General features: G+C 39.3%; 1 protein-coding gene across 1 annotated transcript; it reads left to right on the top strand.

Moving 5' to 3' along the window:
- Positions 1-897: 897 nt before the first annotated feature.
- Positions 898-18,891, top strand: camk1a (calcium/calmodulin-dependent protein kinase Ia). The gene is made up of 12 exons (XM_042405727.1): positions 898-1,089; positions 2,548-2,666; positions 11,671-11,802; positions 12,805-12,879; positions 13,658-13,796; positions 13,902-14,028; positions 14,343-14,418; positions 14,499-14,611; positions 14,704-14,782; positions 15,410-15,497; positions 15,671-15,845; positions 16,291-18,891. The coding sequence occupies exons 2-12, from the start codon at positions 2,581-2,583 to the stop codon at positions 16,392-16,394; spliced, it is 1,194 nt and encodes a 397-aa protein (XP_042261661.1). The 5' UTR covers positions 898-1,089; positions 2,548-2,580; the 3' UTR covers positions 16,395-18,891.
- Positions 18,892-18,907: the final 16 nt, after the last annotated feature.

Here is an 18,907-nt window from a genome sequence, read left to right as displayed (position 1 = left end):
TGTGGTTGATTTGTCGACCTTCATACGGTAAGTTCTGCAGATATACAGTCACAGTGCCATACAAAAACATCACTGGAACTTACATTTAATCATCTGCAAATCCACAATAAAAGTCTGCATCATCAATGATAACCACTCTCTTTGGTTGCCAGATTAAACAAGTCATGTTTCTAGCTCCAAGAACTCTATCAATGCCCTTCATTTAATAACATATGGGATGGACAAAATAACAAGAACACCTTACACTGTAGGTATTGCAACACAAGTCAACAGTACAAACTTGCTTATTGTTAATATTTAACTGTCAGAGAGGTGCAGAAACCACTTTTAGGTATTTACAGGTCTACCCTACCTATGTATTTGATTTCTTCGTATTTTAAGGTATCCCTGTTATTTTGTCCACATAGCCTACTCTGTGCTAGCGTCATTTGGCTGGTCGGGCCCCATTCCTCACACACCTCTGATGGGCCCCACCCCAGACGTGCTTTGGACAGGGCCCCATGAGTGTGGGAGTGTGTGACTGTGGGAGAGAGTTAAGGGCGTTTGGAAAACAGAGCTTTTATGACCTGCAAGAGTACATTAGGCACATTGGTTTAAACACACTAGTCCTTGTTCACTCTGGGGTATGCATATCCAGTATTTATACACTCTATATGGGCTGCTTGTACGTGTCTTGTCAGTACTGTATGATAAATTATTCACAGTGACACGTTCTGCCTGCATGAAAACCACCTAAAAATGCATACATAGCCTACCCTGCATATATATATATATATATATATATATATATATATATATATATTCTGCCAAAAAAGCCCTATTGCAAAGAGCTCTCTCAGAAAATAACAAGCAGATGTCCTAAAAAGCTGCTTCACATATAACAGACGGTGTCTCGGCTATCATAAGGTGAATTGCAGATCACGTTGTTAAGAGAACAGTGAGTGATTTTATGCTGCACTACGTCCACAGACGTCTGGTTTTCTTGACGTCAGGAGAAGTCTGAGCGGACCCAACGCTGCGCACAAGCACAGCAACCACATCGCTCCCAGAGGGAAGGAGAACACATCATAGCCACAGATCGCCATTTAGGTATGTGTGTGTATTTTTTTTTTCCAGTTAAATGCTTACTAAAAATGTATCAACAACCCGTGTAGATTTTTCTTTCGCCAATAAAACTTAAAGTGTTTCTGCTGCGCTTCCATGTCGCATGTCTGCAGCCTCCTGATTTCACCTAAAGATGCTGCCTTCTTTTGACTGCCATACCCTTCATACCCTTGAGCGCTGCAGTACACCCACTCCGCCTTTTCTCTCTGTAGCCTATATATGCATGATCACCACCGCGAAAATTATTTCAGTATTGCAGATATATTGCACTGTTAATACATTTTTATTTCCACTCAACCTCCTGCTTGTCATTCACGCCCTGCAGCTTTAATGCAGAGCAGGTTATCAAATGTTTCTCAGTGGAATACAGTTTCCATTTGACTAGAGCTCTTGTTGTATTTGTAGATTTTTAACCTTTCTTCAGAGCGATCTGATTGTTTAAATCTTCAGATGTCAAATAGCATCCTCTCTACTGACCATGCGTTTGTATTTGCGACACTATATGGTCCCTTTCTTGCGACTGTCTCTGCTGCACTGTTTGCCCTACTTTCAAGCTGTTATTTGTTGCTATTCATTGCTGCCTGGCCTTTAGTCAGCTAGTCTGGTTGTTACAAGTTGTGGTTTTCTTTTTTTAGTAATCATATCTTTTTATCAGTGAGCAAGTTTATTATTATCTTGATCTATTCTGTATTAATGATTGTGTTCTTTTTCATAACATTTTGCTCAGCATTACAAACGTTTTCTTTCTAATTTAGCCTCTCTGATGGAATAGAACAAGTGCAAAGATTGATAAAATAACTCCAGTATTTTTCGTTCTACTTTGGCCACGCATAAGAGAACAAAATAGCAGCTTGAGTTGTGGTGCTGACTTGTCTTGTTGTCATTCAGTGCAATCACACTTTAAGGTCTTAAAAATGCAAGCACGTGCCGCAATTACAAGAACTTTTAATCAGAACAATCAATGGTACAATGGCTTAAGGCTTTATGCAGCAATCACATCAGTCAGCTAAACTGTAATGGATCTATTAAACTGACGCAGAGGCAGAATAATCCTTGCAGTCTAAACACAATTAAGTGCATTAATTAGTGCAGAAGAAGTGCCCACTGATTATGATATAACATGATTGCAAGACCTGTTTTATTTTCCCTCTGTGAGCTGGAATAATGTTTGTAATGTCATTGAGAGACAGCATCAAAATACTGTTTGTAGAACTGTAACATGATACAAAACCACTGAGGGAACTTTTATGGCTTGAGCACTTTCAAATTTCACTAACAGTCACTGGTCGAATCAGTATTTCCATCTGTGGTACAATTTAGCACAATCATCTTGATCAAATGATTTATCAGTGTTTCTATTATATACCCTCATGTGGTGGCGGTTAATTGTGCATACTCTTGAGTCTAGTCACTGTTTTTAATTTTGTTCTTTTTGCCCCGTAGCTGTAGTGTGGCGAATCCGATCAGCGTTGTAGGATGCCTCTTGGAGAGGATGGAAATGGATGGAAAAAGAAGACATCAGACATCAAAGAACATTATGACTTCAAAGAAGTGCTGGGAACGTAAGTTATGCTGATAGTTTAGTGCTGTTGTCAGGGTGAGTGGCAACTGCACTGGTTGCCCAAGATCCTCTGAGGGTCCTGAAAGCCCCAGATTCAGTTAGTTACAGTGAATAACTGGGGACATTGTGTCTGGAAAGGCACAATGCTCAAATCTATATAATTTTTTAATGCTTTGGCGATATTTACCTCCATTGCACTGGTTCCTTTTGTGTCCATTGTATTGAAGGGCTGCAGCAATCTTGAATCCCTCGGAAAGTGAAACGGAAACTATCTGCATAATTGAATACCACATTTGGGTATCATTTGGGTTAACTGACCTGACCCTTTCATTCGGTTCAGTCTTGAAGCTCTGTCTGTTGCAGTTTTTGGAGCTTGAGGCCAAACATAATTAAGCTGCCATGTGTAGTCTGCTCTGTGCACCGTACCTGATGGGCACTTGCAGGTAACAGAGTGCATACACAGTGCACAGAAAATGGGAGACAATAGGGGGGTCAATAGGTGCCCACAGCTCATTTTTGCCCCAGGGCCCTGAGTCTGCACTTTCCAAGAAACTTGACTGATATTTTGGACGTGCTCGTCATTACAATGTCTATTTTTGACTTTGACTTGTCTTTTTCACGGCCACTGTTGGATGCTGACTCAACTGTTTACCATCCACCTTAAAGCATTCAAAAATTTATTTTTTGCCCACTGTAGTGGTACAAAAACATATGAGAGGGATCACAGATATGTTTTATGGATTGATTGGTCACTGTCAATGCAAAGTTAACAAAATAAAAGCATTTAATTTTGGAAGCAGCTTGGATTCTTCCAAGTTTATTACAGCCATGACTGTTGTTGACCATGAGTTTAAAATGACATCTAGAGCTGCCATGTGTTTAACATGCATGTGTTTTATTTTCACATGCAAGTATGCGTGTACAGGAATGTGTGCATGGTTACATACAGTATGAATGTGTTTGTTACTGAACATAACTGGTCAGTGAAGTTATTCTGTCAGCCTTGGACATTACATCAGTATTTGTGAACAAGTGTAACTGAACTAAGATTTGATTTGGACTCTCAATGGTAGATTCACACTGGGGGACTTTATTGTGGCTCTGACATGGTTTTCTTGTTGTGGGGACAGTGAGAGAATATGAGAGACAGTGTGTGAACTCATAACTTTGGCTAAAGATGAAATAAACCGGTTACTGCAACTGCTGACTGCAGCCTTCCTATAAAACTTTTGAAGCCCAAGCTCAGTTCATTTAGTGGCAACCTGTATTTCTGGTAACCCTGAGATTGACCACGATTACATTTTGTTACAGGCACATAGTCTGGAATCCAAATAGATTATTTACATATACATTTGGCTCCAATTCTGGAGAAAATTAATCTTCAACTAGCAGGGTAAATGTTGACTTGCAGGCTGTTATGGTGAGGGATGGACTCACACAGACCTGTGACCGTACTCTACAGGGGAACAGGATTGAACCCAGATGGTTGGTGGGGCACATCTCCACCCCCCCAAACTAAGTACAAGTGACCTAGCCCACATCCACCTGTGATGACACGACTCTGCCATATGGAGTGTGGTTGTTTTCTTTCTTTTTGGAATCACACCTGCTTCCCTGGAGAGGCTGCACAGAATCAGATATTAATGACTGCGCAACTCTGGTTCACATCCAAAAAAGTGAAATAGCAGTGGGCAGATGATAAGGCTGTCTGGTTATGTCGAGTGCTGTAGGAGGACATCAAATAAGACTCCATCAGTCTGTGTGTCAGAGCTGTGAGTGCTGTATGCAATGCGTTTTGTCAAGCAAAGCTGTATATTTGAGAATTCATGACTACTGCTACCAACTGCTGTTATGATTCAACAAAACTTCACCGGAACTTAAAACAGTGATTGTAATTTCAAGTATGATTATTAAGGGTTATATAAGACGGATTGAGAGAGTGAATTTCTAGGATAGTATGTTCCCATATTTCAGAAAGAATGGGGGAAAAAGCTGTAGTAATATTCTTTTCCTCCTGTCACTGTAGCTGGACCTGACAGAGGGCAGAATTAATGTGTTGACGGAAAGCTCCTTATGCTCGGAGAGAAGATTACAGAGGAGCTTTATCCAGGAATTCAGTGTGTGAAGTTAATTGATTTATGTTGAAATATTATATTCAATTCCGGCTAATCCTCACAGTGTACCTGTGTTTGGAGTCCACTTCAGGACAAGCTGTCCTCAACGTAGGTTTAACAGATGAAAAAAAATCCCCCCCACTCTACAGTTATGATATCTGTCACCCTTGTCATATCTCTATTGACTCCTTGTTATCCTCATTAACATCTTTTAACAATATTATTAACTCACATGAAATTGATGAGACAGGAAAACAGTATGTAGCACTGATATAACTCTCTTAATAATCCTGAGTCTTAATGGCCTTTTAAGAGTTGTGAGTGCAAATGACTTACTATACAACTATACAACTATAGGGACAATGCACATTAATTAACATTGACATTCTAACAACATCAATTTAACACGGGTGAAATGAAAGGCAGAAAGTGACTAGTTATGTTTCTTTTGAAGTAATGAATAATTTTGAAAACTGTTAAAGGAATTTGCCTTCTTGCCAAGAGTTAGATGAGAAGATCGATAACTCGATACCAATAGCTTAGCACAAAGACTGGAAACAGGGGAAACAGGAAGCCTGGCTGTTCAGAGGTAACAAAGTCTGCCCACCACCACCTCTTAAGCTCACTATTTAACATGTTATATCTCATTTGTTTAATCTGTGCAAACATGAGTTTATCATACATTGAGAGTGGTATCTATCTTCTCATCTAACTCTCTGCAAGAAGACAAATGTGTATTTAATACACAGTACTCTAGGGGTCTTGTTTTCTCAGCCACATCCTGTGTAAGGCCGCTGTCTGCCACTGTGACCTCCAGGGAGAAGACAAATTTCCCGGAAGCCACTCTTGAGGAGCATTACAACACTTGGGGAATAGTGCTCACCAGGAAACAAGACTCCCATGTTCATCATCCTAGTTAACATTTGCTAATTGGCACTGAACAGCCAAAGTATTGGAAAATTTAAAATTTTGACCCAATGGTGTCTCTAGATGAAAAGTCAGGGAATCACCAAAGTGATTACAAATCATCCTGAGGGGGACATTGATGTACCAAATGTCATGCCTATTCATCCAATAGCTGTCGAAACTCTTAAAACCACAGGTTAACTTCTTGGTGGAGCAATAGTAAAAGTTGCCAAAGTCATAAGGATCCACCCTCTATAAATGTCTGTATGAAATTTCACGATAATCAATACAGTTGTTTAGATATTTTAGATATTATAGTCTGGACTGAACAGCTGGAACAGCAGATCAACTGACAGACAGACTAACATTGTTATCCCTAGAGCGATGCAGTAAGCATGTACTGAATGATATACCTTCATCTTAATATGATTCCTTTTTTTCTTGTATTCACAGTCAGAAGTCTAGTGGAAAGATCTGAGCTGGACTATGGCCAATATGGAGCCATGTTTTTTGTCAGGTTTTCTTAACTGCAATCTGGAGGGCTACACTATCCAGAGAGTTTTGTATGTTTTGTTACTGCAGATGGGAGGAATGATTAGAGTAGTTTGCCCATCACTGCTGTTGTTATTGGTTATAGCCTGTAGCCTGTGTAATGGCTATAGGTGTTGGCTTCTGTAACAATTCTTTCTTTCATAGATTTCTTAAATTTCTTTTGTCATGGTTTGGTGTGTTCTTGTGTGAAATATGATGATTTTAAGGGTTAGTTAGGATTTTCGGACATGGTGATATGAGTTATTTACTGGTGGTGATATTGATGCATTATTGGACATTAGCACAGTTTACAAGTCTTGTGGAGAATGATATCAAAGCGAGCCAGCAGGTTGACTGACATAAATGAAGAGCTTGGGGCCAGTTCACAAAAACATTTCAGACCACAACACAGAAGTAAAAAATGTTTCAACCATCCACAGCAGAGTGTTTCTCAAATGTACTGCTGATGCTTGATTCTCCATGGCAGATCTTTCTATTATGGAACAATCGAACAAACAAAATAGTTACATTAAACAGCAGCGGTACAATAAAAGCATGAAACATACAGTTTGTGAGGTTGTCTGCCAACAATTAATGAGATGAAGGTGACTAAGAGCTACAAAAATCTGAGGAATTTGGTTTTGATTCTCAGTGGGAGTAGCAGTACTAGCTTTCATTCTTTCACACAAGAGCAATTTGGGAGAGATTTGATTGGAAAAGATAGATATTTTGCATGGATGGTAAATTGTTGCACTCAAAAACAGGATAACTAGAAATTGAGCTTTACATTTCATGGGGCCTTGAAAAAGAATCAAAGACGTAACATATGTGGCAGGCCAGTTTTAAGAGCCATTTATACAGTCCACATTGATAACGTGTTGGAGCATTGTTGGAAAGCACTTGTACTGGTTGAATTGTTTATAAAGGAGAGCAGAGGAGTTAAGAGGTTTGACCTACACATGACTTTACTAGAGTAGATGGAAAACCTACAGTTGTACAATTGTTAGTGAATGGTCCAGTCCCTCGCTTTGTTGACATGAACATAAAATATTATTTTTCATAATGACAGCAGTGTAAAAATGGATCTGGAGATGTGTCAGAATGGGATTATACAGTACTGTATGTCCACACACACATGCACTCTTCTCTTTCTTTCTCCCTCTCTCAAACACACCCACTCCCACACACACATTCACACACACACACACACAAAATGGATTAGGCTAAAAAGAGAAAGCTTTTTTTGGGACTTGGAGGCATGTTTGGCTGGAAGGGACCGCTTACATCAGGTGAGATCGATAGCCTAATGGATGCTTGTAGCTATCCGCTACAAGTCCAAGGGGCCTTCTCTCCCTGATTGATAGTGCGGTCTTTAAAACAAAATGAAATGAACAAACAAAAATAACATCATGAATAATACTTACCACTGCAGCAAACATCCATCATTTTAAGTGAGATGCGACAGGCTTTTATTAGGATGCACCAGCTCTTAACAAGTTCAGATTTAGCCTACTGTAGTTATAACCTAATTCTTTTCTAAGTGGTGGAGATTTACGCACCACTAAATTAAAATGGGTTGCACAATTCAAATCTTGTTCTTACCTAGAGATTAGTTGTTACCAAATATTTACACCAAGTACTTGCCAGGTAGAACTGACTGACAAATCTAACATTTACTTGACCCTTTTAGAGTGAGGAATCCAAAACATAATATGGTCAATATTTCTCACCTGATACAATGCTAATGATCTAAACTGTACATTTTAAATTACATTTCACAAAAATAATACAACATGCTCAAAGTACAAGACATTATGCAACAAGGATTGGCAGTTAATATTAATATGTCATTCATCCTCTTAAAACTCTATTTTTTGGAAATTATTCTACAACTTGTGATGCTACATTGACTTCCTTTTTACACAGTTTATTGCTTTTAATCAGATGGAGCTACAAATGTTTCTTCCTTTACTTGGTAAGACATTTCTTATGTTTTAATGGTGCAACCAATTAGTATATCGCTAGTTTGAAACTAGCTTAGCAGGAAGAGCGCACCGATTAAGTGAAAGCATAGAGCAACACTGATAGTGATATGAGAATGTGTGAATAAATATTTGCCCAGATGGACAGCTGGGATTACAGTTTCTTCAACAACTTGTGTGTGTGTGTGTGTGTCTGTGTGTGTGTGTGTGTGTGTGTGTGTGTGTGTGTGTGTGTGTGTGTGTGTGTGTGTGTGTGTGTGTGTGTGTGTGTGAGAGAGAGAGAGAGTGAGAGAGAGAGAGAAAGAGAGAGAGAGAGAGAGAGAGAGAGAGAGAGAGAGAGAGAGACCCATGCTGTGGTGTTCATGTTGTGCTTATGGCTTTGGGCAATGGCAGTCACCATCACTCTGCTACAGATGCATGATTCCCATCTATCTATCTATCTATCTATCTATCTATCTATCTATCTATCTATCTATCTATCTATTGGCTCATATATAGCTGTAAAAATGTCTAAAATGTGCGGTGACAGCCTTGTTCATGTGCACAAAAACAGCCTAGCTGACAGATGCGTCAGCTATGAGTCTTGAGACAAATGACTCACATGAAACTTATTTATTTTAATTTTTTGAGAGCAAGTTACTGTAATGTGTGTGCCAGCATTATTTCATGGCATAAAATTGATAAAATAATGTGTCAGTATTTCAGGATCAAACCAGAAATTGCCAGTGGAATAAATAATCTGTTTTAATCTGTTATAGTGAGAGACAGAGAGCTAATCAACTTAAGTGAGCAAACCAATCTACTTACTGGCAAATGGGAGAAGAAATATATAAAGACGTATGAGGCTGGACAATAACATAAACATTTTTTATATCCCTTTTTACTCATGTCAAATCCAAAGATGTACACATACACTCTTAACTAAATCTCATCAGTTGAGAATAACAGCTGTAACTTCCTCTCTTCCTCCATTTACTGCTCTTCTCTCTCCTAAACCCGCTGAGAGCCCACCCCTACTACGTCTCCAAGGAGAAATGAGCAACTGGATGGTTAATTACAATGTGTCTCAAGGCAACAGTAGAAAAGTGTGTGTGCATTCATGTGTGTGTGTGCATACATCCATTAACATCCTCCTCTAGCTCTCTCATTTGCTCTTAGTCATTCTGTCACTCACAGATATTGGGTGAAAGGATGCAGATGTAATATTTAAAAGTACCTTTTCAACCATCAGTCCAGATTACATGCAGCCACACAATCACTACTGACAGTATTTCAATTCTTGGCATATTTTTCTTTTCAAGCGTTGCATAAATAAAAGTTAAAATAACAGGATCTTTGAGCGTAGATCAGATAACATACAGAATAAACACAAGATCAAAATTTGTTATCAGATATTTACTGTAGTACAAGCAGGCCATAAATCGCTCCAAAGGACATCGTTTGAGTCCAGGGAGAATATTTGGTTTACCCTGTCATCTTTCTAACTGACAAATTTGACAATACAAGCGGTGACAAAGAATAAAATAACAGATATTTTTATCTTGTTAAACTGAAAAGGCCATTATTACAGTAACAGTAATCATATTTGTTTGGGTATCAGGGTTAGCTGGATTTTAAGGGGGGTGTTGCTCTCATCGCATATTTTACTTCTCACCACTATTTCAGAAACAGCTGGGGGCTGAAGCTAGCTCATGTGATCATTTTTCTTGTTTCAGATAATCAGCTAAAGCTGAAACAATTAGTCAATCGATAAGTTGATCGGCAGAAAATTAATTGGCAACCATTTGGATTTAGTGTATGTCAGTTATCAAGCAAAACGCCAAACATTCTCTGGACATTGCTCCACATTTCAATGATATATTCACATATCATTCATCACCTTTAGTGTCCCACCTGTCTGTCTCTTTGTCTTGGCCCATTGATCATCCTATTTTACAGTAAAAAGCTAATAAGACTAAATGGATTTTTACAGACCAGTAATAGAAGTTTGACTCTCCCCAATGAAACCCTGGCTGTGAATGCTGCAGACTTAAACACATTAAAATGCTTTCATGGGTCGATGAGAATTGGAGCTTTATGTGATTTTGCTCTGAGATCATTTTAAGGACTTTTTAGAAAATGAAACTGGAGATGTGTGTGTGTGTGAGAGAATCTGCTCTCCTCGTGTGCACTGGCTTCACTATGCAAACGTTTCTGCTGCGCTGGTTCATTGAGCACAACATGGCCACAGTACAAAGCCATCTCAAGGATTAGCACAGATCCACATTGAGCATTTACTCTGACATGATGATGGAAATGAGAGGAGGTGAAGTGATCCACACTGAGCATTTACTCTGACACGAGGATGGAAATGAGAGGAGGTGAACTGAGAGACGGCCGGGTTGCACAATAACTCTTCAGCTCTGTAATTAAGTGTTAATAACCATTAAAAGCAGAATAAACATAAAGGGAGAGATGTTTGCCGTCTTATCACATGGTTTCTGTTGGCAACAGCACTCTGAAGTCTGCATCCTTTTATTTAAGGTCACAGACTTAAGTGAAGTTATCCTCCATCAAGATTGAGAGCTACTTAGACACTCCACAGTGTGACAAATGGAGAAGAAGAAGAAATATTTGCTAAAACATGAACATTGACTGTCCATTGTGTATTGCATGACAGTGCTGTTTCGCCGACATGTAAAGGATCCCTGTGGTTGCTAACAATGTTCATGCGTTCAGGCCTCCTCCTGAGCTCCCTCCCACACTCCTGTGGGGAGACTATGTAAATACACACTATTCTCCCTCTCATCATCGCCACACCATAATCCATAATGCAGTCTAGTCTCCCTCAGAAACAGCCACACTACATTTACTGCATCTATTATTGAATGGATTAAAAATATTTTTTTTTTGTTTTTTTTTTAAAGCAACTGCTACTCCTGTAAATGTCTGTATGTGACTGTTGCTTCACCTCCTGAGCCTTTCTCAGCCCCAAAACCTCTCGGTAATGTCACCATTTTGAATTATTCATCTAAACACCACTCACACACACATGCACACACACACACACACACACGCCATATAAACACACAGCCAGATGGTTGAATGAAAAGTATTAGAAGATCAAATTTAACAGCCCTGGTGTTGAGAGACATTTTTTGGAAGAAAATATCTAATAACTGAATTTAATTTAATTAGTGTCGGAATTAACTAAAAACACAACTTTGGATTGAGACAATATTAAGCAATTATTGGATAAAAAGATCTGAAAAAATGATTTGTGTCAAATTATCTTCAGTCCATAATGTTGAACGATTTTCAATCCATCGTGGCCTGTATCTTAAGAAAAATAAGTCCTTCCTTTGCTTTCCAATCTTGTCCATTTCACCCTGCACTCTATTTCTCTTGCTCTCTCTGAGGTGTGCGTATGTGTGTGTGTGTGTGTGTGTGTGTGTGTGTGTGTGTGTGTGTGTGTCCACTGCCTGTGTTTTAGGGGAGCTTTCTCAGAGGTGGTTCTAGCAGAGGAGAAGAGGACCCAGAGGCTGGTGGCCATCAAGTGCATCCCCAAGAAAGCGTTGGAAGGCAAAGAGAACAACATTGAAAATGAGATTGCAGTACTACACAGGTAAGGTCGCCAAAGTCCCCCCCTCCCTCCTCCCCCCGGACGCATCAGCTGTCACTCTGTGTCCAGCAGGAGGAATTAGTCAGCGCAGCCTCTTACAACAATGCATGTACAGATGCAGAATATATATGCAGGGGTCAATCGAATGGGTGACTTAATGCATGGTGTCAGTAGAAACAGTAGGATTGTGCACCGGAAATGTCAGGAGTAAAGAAGATAGACCTATTTTTAGTGTCCCTGTTGCCAGGGCAACAGCACACAGAGGCGGAGATGGTGTGGAGTTCCCCGCAGCAGTGTATTGAAGAAAGAGAAAGAGACATGGGGAGGAGAGATGGAGAGGGGGGTGGGATATTGCTGAAGGAAAAAAGATATGGAGGAATGGGAGGAGTGGAGTTTAGCCAAATACTTAAAGTCACCATTAAAGAAATAAAAGACATCAAGAAAGTAAAAAAAAAATTATCAGAAAAACATAGAAAAATTCCATTAAAAGTCACATTAGCCTCTCTCAGCTGCCACTGTGTTATGGTGATAGCGTGTTCATATGCTCTCAACTTGACTCGAGAGCCAAGAGAGATGCTCAACTGGCTGCTTGGCTGGTTTATAATAACAATCTTTTTTTTTTTTTTGCATGTGAATTGCATTTATTACAGTTTTCTGTCAAGTCTCTCTTATAGTACCAGCTGCACACACTGGTCTGTATATACAGCCAGTCAGTCATTGTCATTCACAGCGAGAGGTAGATATCCATCATAAGCTCTGCTGTGTTTGATGTGGGAGATTTTGTTATGGAGTATTTTAGGAGAACAAGATAGGGCTGATCCCAGTTTACTGCAGGACTTTCCATAGAAAAGAGAGAACAGACCACTCTAAATGTGAAATATGCAGCAAGAATGCCATCTGGTGACCAATTCACACTAAGCATTAGAGAATTGTGTCTCATTTACAAATGCAACATGTTCTATTTTGTTCTATTTCTTATGATTTCTGTCCACTTATCTTCCTCAGAATCAAGCACCCCAACATTGTTTCACTGGAAGACATCTTTGAAAGTACATCTCATCTATATCTTGTTATGCAGCTGTGAGTTTTCCTTCCTCTTTTATGTTATGCAAGGTCTATTCATATAGAAGGCATGCATTTACAAATATTCAATACAGAGCTGAAACAATTTATCTATTAATCGATTAGTTGATTGACAGATGATTAATCAGGAACAATGTATTAAGCATAAATGCCAAATGCCCTGATGTCTCAATGAAATTTGACTTTTGTTTGTTTTTATGACATTTTATTAGCTCAATATTTAGTTAACATACAGTTTTCTGCTTCTGTTTCCTCTCAAGTAGCTTAAGGTGGTCTTATTCCACTTTCTAGTAGCATATGTATATTCATATATATCATATCCAGAATGTAAGTGTGTTTTTTATAGCCGCACCAAATATTATACAAATCTTGTCTTGTGTATCATTTTTCTCTAAAATTCAGCCTGATGACATATTTAGCAACTTTGGTATCAAGAATTTTAAATAAATTTCTGTGTTTTGAACAATATTTGGCAGCACAGCATGAGACTGTAATAACCTGCCTGTTTGTCAAGTTGTTTTTGTAAAGACCCTGGACAGAGATGCTGATACATCTTGACTGAGTTTCTGATTCACATGGATTGTATATTCTTTGCATGGCAATTCCAATTGTGTGCCCTGTACCCTTACCAAACTACATGGGGGGGAAAAAAAACGATAAAAATATTGGTCACAAAAAAGGGGGGAAACAGTGAAATGACAGATATAATTCAATACAAAATCATTGCCAAACTCATACTAAAACCTGCTCTTTTTCCATCATTTTTAATCATCAGGGTATCTGGAGGCGAGTTGTTCGACAGGATCGTGGAGAAAGGCTTCTACACGGAGAGAGATGCCAGCCAGCTCATCCACCAGATCTTAGATGCAGTCAAATATCTCCATGATATGGGGATCGTCCACAGAGATTTGAAGGTATTAAGGTCCAGGGAAGACAGAAATGTAACAGCTCAATCTGGCTTGCAGTTGGTTCGTCAGTTGCAAAACCTTCCTCTTTGATCATCCTTCCTGTTTTTGCAGCCAGAGAATTTGCTGTATTACAGCATGGACGAAGACTCCAAGATTATGATCAGTGACTTCGGACTGTCAAAGATTGAGGGAGCAGGCAGTGTTATGTCCACAGCCTGCGGTACTCCTGGATATGTGGGTGAGGCATTAATTTCTTTGGTCAGGCAGACTCTCCTCACCCTCCCACCCCCTCCCTCTCTTTCATGTGAGCTCAGCACTTGCTGTTTCAGCTGATATCCCCTCTTTATTCACTGCGTTGTGAGAGGCTCTTTCATCCACTACTGAGTCAATTGCAAGTGTTTCAGAAGTACTCTCTACCTGTTTAACGTGACCTACCAGATCACATGGTATTACTGAGAGGTCAAGATTACTTGAATTCAGCCTCACTGCTGTTCTGACTCATATATTTTCCGCTTTTTTTCCCTCTGAATGTCTGCCGTGTGTGTTTCACAGCTCCTGAGGTGCTCGCTCAGAAGCCGTACAGCAAAGCAGTGGATTGCTGGTCCATAGGAGTTATTTCTTATATTCTGTAAGTCTGAGCTGATTCATCCCTGAGATGTAGAGTGATCTCTTCATTGTTCTGAATATGTTGTAATGTCACTCCTTCAGGTTATGTGGATATCCTCCATTCTACGATGAAAACGATGCAAAGCTGTTTGAGCAGATTCTGAAAGCAGAGTATGAATTTGACTCTCCATACTGGGATGACATCTCAGATTCAGGTATTCCTTAAATATCTACAGCAGATACAACAATAATAAATAACAAGTGAAAGTATCTTTTTTTATAACATAAACTAAAAAACTGTTTGCAGCCAAAGACTTCATCTGTCACCTGATGGAAAAGGATCCTTTGAAAAGATATACGTGTGAGCAGGCCCTCCAGCATCCATGGTAGGAAAATCTAATTCCTTTTTTTTCTTTTGATATTTACTCATCAGCATGAACCTCAATTATCTACAAAACAAAAACCTCATATGCATCGCTTTACATTTAGCTGGGTGCAGTGCTGAAACTGTTCATTGATTAGTTAATCAAAAGGAAATTAAAAGTATTTATCAGGTAAAAATACCAAACATTTGCAAGTTTCACCTTCTCAAATGTGACGATTTGTGCTTTGACAACGCCACCTTGGACTTGGATTTTTCACTATTTTCTGACATTTCTGACTAAACAGTAATCAATTCATTGAAAAAATAGTCAGAAAGTAGTGAAAAGTGACCATACAAGGTGACATATTCAGATAGCTTTTTTTCACGATATACTACTATTATACTACTATTATATATGACAAAAAAAATTAAATCCTCACATTTGAGAGGCTGGAACCAGCTAATGTTTGGCATTTTTGCGATTAATCCATACTCGAAATAGTTGCAGATTAATTTTCTGTCAACCTACTAATCGATTAATCAACTAATCATTTCAGCTTTAATCGACAGATTCAATTGACAATCAAAATAAGTCCCAGGCAGGTGCCTCAAATGCCTTTAAATTCTCTAATTCCCGTTGACTTTGCAGGATCTGTGGAGACACAGCTCTGGACAAGAATATCCATGAATCTGTCAGCGCTCAAATCAAGAAGAACTTTGCCAAAAGTAAATGGAAGGTCAGTGCTTTGGTTGAATCACAGAGCATCCTGCTGAAAAAGCAGTATTAAGATTGGCAGGAGTAAGAGCACATTTTGTACGCCTTTGCTGTTTTTTCTCCTTCAATAGCTGTCAGACACAGAGGGGTATTATTTTTTTATTTTTTTCCCTTCCCCTCTCTCTCTCCATGCAGCAAGCGTTTAATGCCACAGCGGTGGTGCGCCACATGCGCAAGTTGCAGCTGGGCACTAGTCTCGAGGGACCCAGTCAGATTACTCCCACCAGTCCCTGCCACGGACATCTGCTCCCAGAAGAAGAGGAGGAGGAGGAGGAGGATGATGATTTGGGAAATGGGGAGGAGGAGAGCTGTAAGTTTTGAGAGCAAAGTTATTACGACTTATAGTCAAAACGGCCACAATTATAAGATTAAAGCCCCATTTGGGGAGTTGATATTCCAGGGGGAGGTGGGTACTTCCCCTCCTCCCTCATAATTCTAGCTACTGGCAAATGGAGCTGGTTCTGTAATAGGCAGTGACATACTGCGGAAAAGTCATGTGACCTTCATTACTATCCTATTATTTTTAGCATCTGTATTATTTACCCTTTATTATTTAGCTATAACTTCAGCATTACACACTTTCAAACTATTTAAATGTTTCCTTCTGAATGTTAATTGGGTTATGGTTTTACACTAAGAAAGTGAATCACACATGACCTCCCCAAGAGAGATAAATCCAGTCCAGTCCAGCAGTTGAATAATACTGGGTTTTCCCCTTAAGCTTTATATGTTCCCTGTTTTGCTGTAACATCCAGTGTCCCACTACGAGGACGGTCGCCGTGGAAGCACAGAGGGCAGCACAGATCGGGACAGCCTGAGAAGCTGCACTTACTGCTGCAGGCCAGCCAGTCGTGTCTGAGCGCAACCTCCCGTTGTCACAGTGACATTGTATCCCTGGAGCACCCAGAGCCCGCCCGCCCAGTCTGGCCAGGAATGCAGAGTAGTTATCAGGCAGTGTCCACCAGAGTTCATCCACAGCGAGCCCGTCACTGTCACAGTGTGTAGAAACATGCTGTAAGTCTTTGTTCAAAACCACATCCTGACTCAAGATACACACGTTTTAACTTTTTTGCGGAACATGTATGCAATGCTGCTCCGAGTGGACAGAGTTCATGACATGAAAAAAGGGTCTGTCTGCATGATTATGAAATAAACACCCTAACAACTTGTAGTTGTCCTTTCTGCAGCTATAGCAGGTCATTTGGACTTTAGCTTCAGGAAGGATCTAAGCTCTGTAATTTAAATCAAAGACGAGGCAGTGGTCTAAAGGCGGTCCTCTTCATTATTTTTGGTCTTACATTATTCGTCACATCTACCTCTAATCACAATTACCATCTGTCTGCATCCATCTGGCCCACACGCTCTACATTTCTGGCAGCTTTCTCCAAAAAAATCTGGCCAGACGGGGCAGAAAGAATGGGGAACGCTTTTTTAGAGGGGAAACAATGCTGAAAGCTAGTCCTGCATGTCTTTATACTCTTCACCCGTCAATGTGACTCAGTCCAGTCACTGACCAAGTAGCTGTTTAGTTAAATAGAGTTCATCTCCACTGCCGACACCACCTGCCCATTTGTTCTATTTGACCACTCTCGTCTTTCTTCTCATAATGTCATTATTAAGTGTTTCTGTCTTTTCTGAGTATTTACTCCTTTTGTTTAAAGCCTTTTTGGAGTGGAGATATTTGAAAGTGGAGGGTGATTCTGGGGGTTTTGGACTTTATATTCTGGCTCAGACTGGGTTTGTGAAGAATGGTTCTGACCTGAAGTGTCTGCATGCTTCTGTTGGGGAAAACATCGAAGTGTATGAATATCAAAAGGAGACTTTTTTTTTGTTTTTGTTTTATGGCTGTTCTGTTAGAGGCTCAAACTGAGATCCCCATAAATCTGTAAATCACAGGAATCTGACCTTCCTGCACTTGCTCTCGTCATGTTTAGCAGGAGTTATTTGGAAGGTGCAATTATGCTACCAGTGGGAAGAAAACGATCATATTCACGTCATGCTCATCCTCCCTGTTCTGTTTCTGACGAGCATCTAAATATCCCCCCCTGTTGTCAGTCTCTCACAGGGATCTCAGTCTGGGCGCTCCGCCTGCTCTGTGCTGTGCACCTCTAGTGGAAGAAGTTTTGGTCTACTGTTTGCATGACCTGGTTAAATATGTTTACATGAATGATGATCAATTAGTATAAAGACACATGATTATTATTACTCTGTTGTATTGAAAATGATGTAATACTGTAATTTTGAGCTATATAATGTGAAGTGAGTAACACCAGAAGTAATGTTGTTGACAATGTACAACACAGCACAGTGGACTTACTGTATCATTTGCATTGACTATGAAGGTCTAGTCTCTACCTGAGTGACATTTCTCCTGTACTATGTCATTTACAACTCAAATTTCTTTTTTTTCAATCATTTTTTTTGTGGTTATGTTGCTTATGTAGAATCTATCAAATACTTTTTTCTCTCTCTAATACCCAGTCACAAGTAGAGAAAAAAAAACCACATATCCTACTCTTATACAAGTGCCACAGAACAAAAAAATTTAACAAAAGAAAAAGTGCTGGAAACATCATCTGTGTGCAGTGGGAGTAGCCTTCAGTGTGCATGGTCTACATTAATCCTCTGAGAAAATGAGCTACAGTACTAAAGCCATACACTGAAGTGGGAATGTTTGACTGTAGATTCACATGTCATCAACTTTTAATATATGACTCAGATGAAGGATGACATAAAATTCTCCCTGCGACAACTGGCTGAAAGCACTTAAACCCAGATATTAATCATACCTTACGGTTATTAATTTAAGGTATGTCATGACATAATGCTGTATTTTAGTTAGCTGTAGTGAGCCAACTCATCCATACAATATTTTATTGAATTTGAATACATTTATTTGCCTACATTGAAACCAGTTCCCTCGATCTGTCATTGATACATACAGGTACATAGTACAGTAAAAGAAGGCAATCACTCTGGATTTACATGACTGTAATTGTGGAAAATATGCAAACTGTGTGTGAAGGGCTTCATGTTAACTGTAAGATAGCCAATGTTGATGACTTTGATAAACTGGCTATTATTTGTCTGGTAATGACCTTATGTTGAACCTTACCTGGGATTTGTTTCCACTTGGCTGTGTTTTTTTTTCTTAAAAAAAAAAGCTTATTTTACCCATTACAAACACATCTAAATGCATAAAGAAACACGTGTATATTATATATATAAATATAAGTATATATTGTATATCCTTTTTTGTAAAGCTGTTTTGAGCTACAAATGTATGGATGCAATGCATCATGGGTTATTGAACAAGCTGTAAGAAAATACAAAGATTTGTACCCACAGAGATATGATTGCAGGAAATGAAAT

Source organism: Thunnus maccoyii, chromosome 3 (genome assembly GCF_910596095.1).
Source record: "Thunnus maccoyii chromosome 3, fThuMac1.1, whole genome shotgun sequence".
Classification (NCBI taxonomy): Eukaryota; Metazoa; Chordata; class Actinopteri; order Scombriformes; family Scombridae; genus Thunnus; species Thunnus maccoyii.
This window is presented reverse-complemented; position numbering and strand designations above follow the sequence as displayed.